The sequence below is a fragment of the Mizuhopecten yessoensis genome, unplaced genomic scaffold, assembly GCF_002113885.1.
Source record: "Mizuhopecten yessoensis strain PY_sf001 unplaced genomic scaffold, ASM211388v2 scaffold7087, whole genome shotgun sequence".
In the NCBI taxonomy this organism is placed as follows: domain Eukaryota; kingdom Metazoa; phylum Mollusca; class Bivalvia; order Pectinida; family Pectinidae; genus Mizuhopecten; species Mizuhopecten yessoensis.
The window spans coordinates 1,137,048-1,149,386 of record NW_018406874.1 but is presented as its reverse complement, the minus strand read 5'-3'; the positions used below and the strand labels follow the sequence as shown (position 1 = coordinate 1,149,386).

At 34.2% G+C, this 12,339-nt stretch overlaps 1 protein-coding gene across 2 annotated transcripts in view; it reads right to left on the bottom strand.

The window, feature by feature from the left end:
• Positions 1–2,721: 2,721 nt before the first annotated feature.
• Positions 2,722–12,339, bottom strand: part of LOC110453082 (furin-like protease kpc-1) — a 72,154-nt gene continuing 62,536 nt past the window's right edge. Inside the window, exons 19-22 of one of the 2 annotated variants that reach the window (XM_021501913.1) lie at positions 12,084–12,184; positions 11,114–11,285; positions 10,437–10,472; positions 2,722–6,725 (exon numbers count right to left, since the gene is read on the bottom strand). In XM_021501913.1, coding sequence (XP_021357588.1) covers positions 6,679–6,725; positions 10,437–10,472; positions 11,114–11,285; positions 12,084–12,184 — 356 coding nt within the window. In that variant the 3' untranslated portion in view covers positions 2,722–6,678. Of the gene's footprint in view, positions 10,473–11,113; positions 11,286–12,083; positions 12,185–12,339 lie in introns of both variants that reach the window. The other variant, XM_021501912.1, reaches the window with a different exon arrangement.

Here is a 12,339-nt window from a genome sequence, read left to right as displayed (position 1 = left end):
AACACCAAAACTTACTCTGAGCAGAAATGGATTGTACCAGTAATGTCAAAACTTACTCTTGAGCAGAAATGGATTGTACCAGTAATGTCAAAACTTACTCTTGAGCAGAAATGGATTGTACCAGTAATGTCAAATTAACTCTGAGCAGAAATGAATTGTACCAGTAATGTCAAAACTTACTCTGAGCAGAAATGGATTGTACCTATAACACCAAAACTTACTCTGAGCAGAAATGGATTGTACCAGTAATGTCAAAACTTACTCTTGAGCAGAAATGGATTGTACCAGTAATGTCAAAACTTACTCTTGAGCAGAAATGGATTGTACCAGTAATGTCAAATTAACTCTGAGCAGAAATGAATTGTACCAGTAATGTCAAAACTTACTCTGAGCAGAAATGGATTGTACCTATAACACCAAAACTTACTCAAATTAACTCTGAGCAGAAATGAATTGTACCAGTAATGTCAAAACTTACTCTGAGCAGAAATGGATTGTACCTATAACACCAAAACTTACTCTGAGCAGAAATGGATTGTACCAGTAATGTCAAAACTTACTCTTGAGCAGAAATGGATTGTACCAGTAATGTCAAAACTTACTCTTGAGCAGAAATGGATTGTACCAGTAATGTCAAATTAACTCTGAGCAGAAATGAATTGTACCAGTAATGTCAAAACTTACTCTGAGCAGAAATGGATTGTACCTATAACACCAAAACTTACTCAAATTAACTCTGAGCAGAAATGAATTGTACCAGTAATGTCAAAACTTACTCTGAGCAGAAATGGATTGTACCTATAACACCAAAACTTACTCTGAGCAGAAATGGATTGTACCAGTAATGTCAAAACTTACTCCGAACAGAAATGGATTGTACAAATAATGCCAAAACTTACTCTGCGCAGAAATGGATTGTACCAGTAACATCATAATTAACTCGAGCAGAAACGGATTGTACCAGTAGTGTCAAAATAAAATCGGAGCAGAAATGGATTGTACCAATCATGTCAAAATTAACTCCGAACAGAAATGGATTGTACAAATAATGCCACAACTTACTCTGAGCAGAAATGGATTGTACCAGTAACATCATAATTAACTCGAGCAGAAACGGATTGTACCAGTAGTGTCAAAATAAACTCCGAGCAGATATAGATTGTACCAGTGGCGTCAAAATGAACTCGGAGCAGAAATGGATTGTACCAGTTACGCCAAAATTAACTCGAGCAGAAATGGATTATACCAGTAATGTCAAAATTAACTCCGAGCAGAAATGGATTGTACCAGTGATGTCAAAATTAACTATGAGCAGAAATGGATTGTACCAGGAACAAGCAAAATTAACTATGAGCAGAAATGGATTGTACCAGTAATGTCAAAACTTACTCTGAGCAGAAATGGATTGTACAGATAACACCAAAACTTACTCTGAGCAGAAATGGATTGTACCAGTAACAGGCAAAATTTGGACTGGGCGAAAGTTTGTGGGTATACAGTACCTCATGATTACAAGACACATTGATGTAATTAAGTAAGATAATTTTCTTTTGTGAATTTTAATCCTCGAAAATTCTGACAAACAACAGACAACAGTTTTTGTGCAAACAATAATATTATTCATTTCCATGGTACATAAATATTACTTAATACATGTGATTACAGTGATATTGCAAAAATATATTTTCTACAATATTTTTTTCTCATCAGAATAATGAATAAAATCATAAAATTGTTCAACAATTTCTTTATCTTACACATCAATATAGAGTCTCCATGCGATTCTGAGAAAATATCGCAATTTCATTCATATCATAAAAAAATCACATTAACATATAGACACATCAAAATACATGTAAAATTATATATTTAAAAACAAAGACCACCTTTGTAGCATCACAGACTAAAATGGCGTTAATTTGACATCCACAAATCAATTTCACCTAAATTGACATGGAAACCATCAGAAAATACACGAGATTGTGAACCTTCTATTGAGACTAAATGGATCATAAAAATATGCTGATTCCATTTCTCACAGCAATTCCAGCTGATGGTTAACCCCCATTATCTTAAGTAGAGTTGCTAAGAGACTGACACAGCATGACATATCAAATGTGTAGTCCTACAATTGCACTTCTTGAATGGTCCCATCATCAGTGTATTATGTAACTTCACTTCACAAAGATTTTATTGAAAATTGCATCTTATACAAATTCAAGTGTGTTATATAATCAAAAGTATGATCAGAAAAAAAAGAAACAGCAGTTACCACGACTATCTGTAATCACTAAACCAAGTCTTTATCAGTGATCACTGAACCAAGCCTTTTCTGTGATCATAGAACCAAAACTTTTTATGTGATCACTGATAAAGACTTGTATCTGTGATCACTGAACCAAACCTTTATCTGTAATCACTAAACCAAGTCTTTATCAGTGATCACTGAACCAAGTCTTTTCTGTGATCATAGAACCAAAACTTTTTATGTGATCACTGATAAAGACTTGTATCTGTGATCACTGAACCAAACCTTAATCTGTAATCAATGAACCAAGTCTTTATCAGTGATCACTGAACCAAAACTTAATCTGTAATCACTGAACCAAAACTTTATCAGTAATCACTGAACCAAACCTTTATCTGTGATTAGTGAACCAAGCCTTTTCTGTGATCATAGAACCAAAACTTTTTATGTGATCACTGAACCAAAATTCTATCTGTGATCACTGAACCACGACTCTATCTGTGATTAGTGAACCACGACTCTATCTGTGATCACTGAACCATGGCTTTATCTGTGATCACTGAACCACGACTCTATCTGTGATCACTGAACCATGGCTTTATCAGGGATCGTTGAACTTAGATTTGATGCCATTGATGTACCAAAGTTTTTGTATGATAAAGTCAAATGTTTAGTGATATACAGCATAGGTCCATGACTTTAATAACTGGAATTGTTTTTTTGTCAACTTGGGTTACTTCCCCTAAATTAACCTCTGATCCACCTCATTATCCTCTAGTGATCCCCTACCCTGTGTTGATAGACCACACACTCTCTAAACAGGATGTTCATCGTTACAGTTTCTACGGTATTCCTGGACAGAGTCTGGAGAGTAGTGAAATGTTGTTACAACATATATACTTCTTTTATCATGTCAACTATCACACTACCGAAGTTTAGCAGTGATAATGGTGGCTGTTCTCGGCACACCCAATATAATTACTCAAGGATAGGCCGATTTCTTTAAATTGATAATTGTTTGGCAGACATGGGTGAGATTCAGTCTGGCTGAATATTGAACCATTCTTCAGTGCACAAATAAATGATTTATTTTTCTAATTTCTAGCTTTTTCATAGCCTTATCTTAAATCTTTGCATTAAGTTTCACATACATCATATTTAAATCTGAACCTAGTACATAAATAAACAAAGAATTAGTCTGCAAAATTTGCAGCACACCAAAAAATGCTAAAGCTCTATTTTTGACTGAATACAATCAATAAGAATTTGGAAATAAGATCTCAAACATGTACAAGCTTTGGAAATAACCAGTTATAGGAAAACAATTCAATCAAGAATTCCTTCAACCTATCACAAATAATCATGCTTCTGGCTGATTCTGATCATAAAAAACAAATACAGGCCACAGCAATTGGTCTTACATTAAAAGTTAAAAGATAAATACAAATGAAAATATTGATATGATACATTTCACTGGTAACGGGCATGTGACGGGTTGTAGAGGCCTCAAACCTTAATTACAGGTAAATTACACATTCAGGTGAGTCAAATTTAAGCAGACATTTAACTACAATGTATATATGTTGTACCCAATGATGAAAGTAGAATGTTTTATAGGTTGTGCCCACCTTAGGGGGATACGTCCTCAATATGTAACGACATTACAGAACAGAACATGTAAATGAGGTTTGGAAACACACCTGGAATATTTCCAGGTATACAACAAACATTTTGTTTGTAGACAAGATGATATTGATATTTTGTAACGACCCAGGTGGCCTCCTAGATGCTAATCTATATCAACATATCAACAGGTATATGTGGAAAACAGAAATTCATCATTTTACATTTTCCTTACAATGGTACAAATATATGCATATTCGGCTCTTGGGCAAGAGTTTTTGACAGTAATGTTACTGTCCTTGTGTCGAGAACACCATTTCTCGATTATTTTTCACACTCCTTTTGTTTGATGGTGTAAAAATGACAAAAGTTATTCTAGACGAGGCTGACTTAACTACTCTCATCGAAAGTACTGCTGAAGAACACCCACAGGGTTTAACTCTGCTTAAATTATAATACTATGATATTAATGGTAATGATTCAAGTCTATATATAATATAAACTGAAGGAGGTCAAGGTCACAAGTATGAAACTTTTAAATGAACAGGATGAGATTCGAACCATAAATAATCATTTTAATTACACTGACACACAACTTTCACAATATAACACAGTATGGTACATGTAGCATTCAAACAAAAGCAAATCATTTTGAATAGAAATTTTCCTGACAATATTTACAAAGACCTAACTTGGTAAAATGTTTGCTCCAATTTCTTTGGCTTCCTGTATCATTTGCGTATGTAAACACCAAGTTAGATATGGCCTTTTACTGATTTATTAATGTTTGCTTTGCAAACACATTTCTATTAACAAGAAACAAAATTAGATCAGTAACGAAGAATAGTTAAAAAAAAGCCCATGATTTGATAAGGACTGTCTCTGTGATAAAATCAATACTTTAAAATTATTTCATACCTAAACATCACTTTCTTTATTTCAATATACATGTACCCCATTTTTGAAAAAGAAAGTTCTACATATTGAATTTCAGATGCTCCCCTATACACACTTGTCAAATATTGAAATTTAAGTAGTTTAATCATTCATAGACAGTCATAGAACAGGCAGCATGCATTTGTTCTAGTCGCTACACATGTATAATGCTATAACAACAGTGTAATACACACAGTTCCTCATTCCCATGTCACACCAGACCCAAACAATTTTAAAATAGGACTAGAGGTCATACATCCCTTCCCCCCAAAAAAAAGTCAGACTTAAAGACATAAACATTTGGTGAATTGAAAACAATATATTCAAAAATTAAAATTGTGAAATTTATATTGAGATCAGAGTTTTATGAATTAACATAAAGTTTGTGTGACTGGGTATTATTCATGGAGCTCAGTCAATTCAAATTATCAGAAATAATTGGGACCTATCCAGCTACAGGTGAAGGATCCCAATCATTACTGTACACTGTACTATGATTACTGTACACTGTACTGTGATTACTGTACACTGTACTGTGTGCTATATCAGTGTATCATGCTATTATCTATATCACAGTGAATAGGTATGAAATCACACAATACGGGATCCAATCAGTATGATAGATAAATCAGAACTCAAATTATACGTAAAAACAGAAGTTTAAATGACACATTCAAACTGTGAAACATCTTTAAAGGATGATGAGGTCACATAAAACAACATAGGATTTCTCATAACAATGATCATACATCCTGTAACATAGGATATCTCAGGCAGCAACAACTTACTGCACAAAATTACTGGTAGATAAATGTATAGTCAGTGTTGTGATTATCATAGAGATTCAAAAGTGTTCCTTCGTCTTCATTTTGTCACTCCTATGTACCGTAACTTATCTAAAGAGAACTGCTCCTACATGTGTATCATTTGATATCTTTGGATAGTCAAGCTATAGAAAACAACACACAGATAATTAACAGAGAAACATTATGGCCACAGATTAAAGCATGTGCATGACACAGACCACAAACTTTGACATGACAGAGATCAAAGTGGCTGTCCATCCTAGTTTTCTGGAAAGCTTGGCATACAATTAAACACGAGTTAATGTTACTTGGTCAGTTTGGTTCCACACTGACCTTTGTTTATATGTTAGTATTCAACTACAATAGTATCTCGGCTCAACCATCAACAAACCCATGCACACGGAACTAGAACACAGTAATCCATTAAGAATTGTCTTTTATAACTGAAAGCATTTATTTTTTATTTGATTTATAACAGATTATTGAAAAATTGGCCGATCCTTAACAAGGCACTTTCCAAAGTAATATTTGTTTCCGTATCCGACTTCTTTGATGTCATGCAAACATATAAAGCATTTGTTCTTCGTGCACCTCTCCTACAATTTGTCTTTTTTTTTTTTTAAATATGTTCTATCTAATAATAGAAATAACAAGAATGAAGGATTTTTTTCTTTTTTTTTTTTGAAAAATAATGGAATTCCAATGTTTGTTTAAATAACCCACACAATGTAATCATTGATTAACCCTAGTATTTAATTGCCCAGTGTGGTTGCACCAGCAACCGTAATCATGCACCAAATAACCTATAACCCTTTCATTACCCCGATATATAGGCATGCCTCAAGGTCAAGCTATTGTACCTCAGGGTCAAAGGTCATGCCACTAGCAGACCTTTGTACCTTATTTTATTCAAATGAAAGGGTCAGAGGTCAATGCCAACCTCAGGTTTCACAAACCTGGGACATGTTACTACTTATGTACCACTATGAATAACATATTGATGCACTGCATGGATATACGGTGAAAGATCCCACAAAATATACAAACTCAGATTCTGTACTTCGCTCACCAACTATTGGAGTTGAGCCATTTTACCAGCCATTTTTTCCGCTCTGTAATTGACAAGGAGAACAACGTTCAAGATCAAGACTGCAAATAAAAATTATCAATGCTTACTGTTCTTAAGGAAAATGTCAGATAATGCTGGTCTAATCAGAAACTCTTTATTAGGTCATGGCCCGAAGCTCTGATAAAATAAAGTTTATCATTACACAAGTTAATCTATAAAATTAAAACATCATACTACAAAGATGTCAAACAGTTTTAAATATTTCCATTTGGATACACTCTGTTAGAACAATGAGACAATTCACATTGACAGAACCTCCTTCAACATGCTATCCTATTCAATGTTATATTGAACATTGAAAAATAGGCAAAACTTCCTAAGGCTACTGCAGAAGTAAATTTTGAGGAGGAATCCATCAGAATCTGCGATGACAACTCCAGGTCCAACACTAACTACATAACCGAGGAAACACTTATATGCTACAGAAATAAATCAACAGCACATCCACATGCAGATAATACTAAGGACAAGGAGATGAAATGATTACAGTATCCACCACCACCACAGGTCTGGGCACCATCAAGCTGTTAGGTAGTACAGCTACCAAAAGCTGTTATAATCATAAATACTTCTATCTGTACCGACTATCACTCTGTAGATCTCTCAAATAATGTGGGGGTAGGTAGCTAGGAGGGTGTTGATGAGCTGATAAATTAATTCATAATAGAAGTACTAAGCATTCATTATTTAATCTTGCACTCATCAAAACCATCTAATTATCAGGAGAACAATATAACAAAAATGTTCAATGAAAGTTACCAATGTGTAATTGTTTTAGGAATGACAACATACAATATATCGGTAGTACTGTCGTAGAGTTACTTAAACATGTACTTTGTACAAAGATCTTACTGTCCCTCCATTGTACCTTGTCCCTCTGGGTACTACAATTTTACATGAGTACAAGATCAAAATTTCACCTGAAAATTACGAAAATGATAATATTCTACATATATTTGCACAAAAAATAAAGTGTTTTATGTGTATAAGTATGGCACATCCAAATGTTATGGACCATGGAAATGATGGTGGTCACATATCCTGGTCAACAAGTGTCCACAGGCAATGAGAGGCCTACAGAGTTCACATATACGTACATAAGGTCCTGTGTCCAGCGTAAATAATACAACAATGTCAAACATCACAGGACGATAAAACCGACTTATGTACAGACGATCAAAAATAGCAGACGACGGAGTAACGTAGGGGAATCAAAATCTCATGATCATTGTTAAATAAAATAACATTCCTCAGCTTATTCTCCGATAACATACCATTAAATTATTTTTTTCAACCGATACTTATCTGCTGTATCTGAGATTTTTAAAGATATCCCTAACCTCACGTTGAATTCACTTTGTTCTGTGCCTTAATAAACAAAAAATCCTGTTTTATTATACTCAAAAAACATCTGTGCATGGTCTTCAGTTAGTCTGTGCCCGCAGCTTGATTTTCTGAAATCTTCATAAAAAATCAAACATGATAAAACAGTAAACATGCAGGCCCCCTATAACAAGGACTCCACACATTGGTGTTATGCTAGCTGTGAAAACCTAAACAATTCTAAAGCATGATGATTAAAAATAAACATGAAAATAATTAAGTGTTACACATGAACACTCAACAACGGTCAATAAGCTAATGTTACGGACAAAATAAGATCAACAATATTATTATAGCAATATGTCGGTACGTCAACCCATACCTCTGATCACAACATACAAACAATAACAGTACCCATACCTCTGATCACAACTAGAAGATCAATATTCTCACACAGACTAGATAACGTAATTGTTCATACAATAAACTTGAATAAAATTATGAAGAAATATGTATACAAACTTATATTTAATGGAAAGTCTCTTCTTCAATAGGCGATGATCTTGCTCCGAACTTGTGAATCTTTTGAGTGCAGGAATATGCACTTGGTCAAATAGGAATATAATATTTGATGTGAAATGTAATTATGAGGATGTGTGAGCAAATATGTACAGGTAGTTCATGATGAAGTCAGGCAAAGGGCAAGTGGTCTACGTAAGGCAGGGCATGTATCACACAATTTGTGTCGAAGTTCATCCTCTCGTAATGTCCGTATTTACAGGTAATGTTTACAGGTAATGTTTTAATAGGCATTCATTCATAAGGCTATGTCATAAAATCACAACAACTTTTCATTCATCTTTCTGACCTGGAAATACACACATGGACAAGCATGTGTGTGCACAAAAAAAAAATACTGTTTAATAATCTTAATATTGGCACGTAAGTTCGTGGCTCAATATGGTCACACAATTTATATTATTAATATACTATTGTAAACACAGTGACATCTGCCTTAAAGATACCTTTGCAAGTAAAACACTGGTTCATTAGTCAAAGGAATAAGCATATTAAAAATGAAAACAGATCCGTGTCTGATAATAAGGTAGCGGCCGAGGCAGGTTTCACAGTATCTACAATATATCTATGATACCATCAAAATCCTACTATTCCCTCAATTTTGTTGGTTATACATGGATTGTTAGCAGCACAGAAACAAGACACATGGATAATTATTGGCGTGGTTGTAGGAGTACCGTCGGGTAATCCCACATCCTTCCCAGACATAGATCCTGCCTTGCCCCTGTGATAAACGGGTTATTCCAAACTTTCCACATACAACTGTGTATCTGATACAGACCGGGACCTCTCTGAACATGCAGTTGATTAGCCAAGTAAATTTTGATTTTAACTCAGCTATTCTACAGTGCATAGAACAATAAAAATCTGACAACACTTCTTTATAATTTAAATTTAATATCATGTAACAGAATAATGTCAATTTTATGAAAAATGCCAAACTTTAAAAAAAATATATATTACTGTCTTAATAATCTAAATGTCTGTGGGAAAAAGAACAAGTTCAATTATTTGAAGATTCCCAGCTGATTCATTTTATACTACTAACATTGGAATTTTGAAAAGCACATGGACAGGGGAGATAACTGGTAATACTATGTTATCAGTACACAGTTGTATAATACGACCCTAAACCTCGGACAAGCACACCACGGTCATGTAAACGTGACGACAAATCATCAGCTGAGGCTGTGTAACATATCAATAAACCCTAATTCTTCCAAATAGTTCTGATAATAATTCCTTTTGTACATATCACAATTATTTTCTTTTAAATCATGCAAACAAATACCTTTGGTATCTTAAGATAATTTCACATATCTAAAACATTCTCTAACCATTAGGGTCTATTAGACCATAAATTGTGCTAAGACAAGTACAGAAAATATCAATTTACAAAAAAAATAATTAGCAAATTATGTTTTTTTTCTTTTTCTGTTTCACATATAAACATGAAACGTTACCTTATAATAATTTTTATATTTAAATTGAAATAATAAAATAATAAGATGCAAAGGAAAGACATTTTTTAAAAACACCATTTTGAATCTAGCATCCATGTGAAGTTGATATAAAAAACTATAATTCTAATAAGATATCAACTGTTAAATGTCATTTTGAGCTAGCCTTTCGTATTTCACTGATGATAGCTTTTCAGTCTGTATTTTATTTAAAGTTGTCTGATTGTTTCTGAGCATAAAGAATATTACAGCAGCCAAAAGAATGATGACTAGAGCGATCACCACGACAACCACAGTCAGTATGACTGTAGCATCCCCAAATCCTTTCTCACCTTTCTGGTTTTTAGAGGCACCGACAATGCATTTGCCTGAAATAAGAAAGTAAAGGTGTGCAAATAAAATTGCTAAGAAATCTTTTTAAAGTTAAACACGGTCTCTGCAAATCAAGTGTACAAGAAAATGCATAAAGGATAAAAAAAAACAAATTGTGAAAGAAAACAGAGACAGTATATCATTGATAAAATAGTACAATCATGCGCCAAATTTGGTGCTTACACAATATGTGTATGTTGTAATGAGGTTGTTGTCTAGGTGTTTCTATGGAACTCCCGAACAGCATTAACTTCATTTTTATCTTCTACCTCAAACTCCATCTTACAAAACCTGGAACTGTGGTAATGAAGACAGTATGTTACCAGCAATAAAGACTCGGAAAAGTGTTCCCAGCATTAAAGACTAAGATTTAATATACTTCAAGATGAAAATAGCAAAAGGAAAGAAATGGAAATTTCATAATTGAAAAGCAAAATGTTCTGATTGTCAGTCATGATTAAATAGGTTTCATGATGGATAAACAAATCAAGCCCCGGTCAAGACAGGATCTATATCATTTGTATGAGATAGCCCTTGTAATAAAATGGTACGGGTAATTAAAACAGTACCGGTAAATAAAACGGTACCGGTAAAAAAACAGTACCTGTAAATAAAAGGGTACCAGTAAATGTCCTACCTTTACTGATGTCACATTTACAACAGCTGGTCGTATCCTGGCTGGAGCCGACACAACAGGACAGACAGGCTTGTAAGTAGGGGTGGAACATCAGCGGACTGCGACACGAGTTACAGTCCGTCGCCTCCGGTCCATGACAGGTGTTACAGTTCTGATGGCAGGCTCTACAGGACTGGACAAACAAACAAAGTCGCTTACAGATACTGATCTTATTCTGTATACTGACAGTGAAGCTATCATTATGTCAGTGTGGCAGTCATAAAATGAGTTATACAATATAACATATAGCTGTATACACAATAAAATGTACAGGATTCTAAAACTGACAACAGGTTTAACACCTGGAACAATCTGCTAGTGTTGAAGTAGCCTGACAATGATTGAGGAGACTTTTCCCTACAAGATGATGGCTTAACGTAAACTAAATCATATACATTACGCTTATCTCTTTAATCTAAGTTTTCTTTTATTGTCACACTGTTTTATATCAATTTTTAATTTCTTTTAATGTTTCTTTGAAACTTTGTTTTTCTGACTATATGGTAAGTAAATTTGACTGATGTTTCCATTAGCTAGTTTCCATCACATACAGTGTTATGGTTTTATCAATATACAACAGAGACTCGACTTCAGATCAGAGTCATTCACAAGTAAAGTAGTCCTTCTCCTCTTCATGACAAGAAGTGGTATTCAGTCATCAAATTTTGCCTACCATAGCAACTAACAAATTTTGCCTACCATAGCAACTAACAAATTTTGCCTACCATAGCAACTAACAAATTTTGCCTACCATAGCAACTGAAAAATGTTCCCTACCAAAGCAACTTACACATTTTGTATACCATAGCAACCAACAAATTTTGTCTTCCATAGCAACTTACAAATTTTGTATACCATAGCAACTAACAATTTTTTCATACCATAGCAACTATCAATTTTTCCTACCATAGCAACCTACAAATTTTCTTACCATAGCAACCCAGTCATAGAAGTTGTTGGTACTACAGGCGCTCTCCTGGAAACAAACACTGTTGGACATCCTGAAGCCGTTGGCACAGCTGTTACACACACCTACAATACATATCAACAATGACAAGTTACACAAATTCCATCCATAAAGCAGGAAACAAACAGTTCATCTAGTTAGGCCAAACAAAATTTGATTACTTGGTTCTCAGGGACCGCGCGCATTTCATTTTAGGGCACTGCACAGCTGATTTTATCGT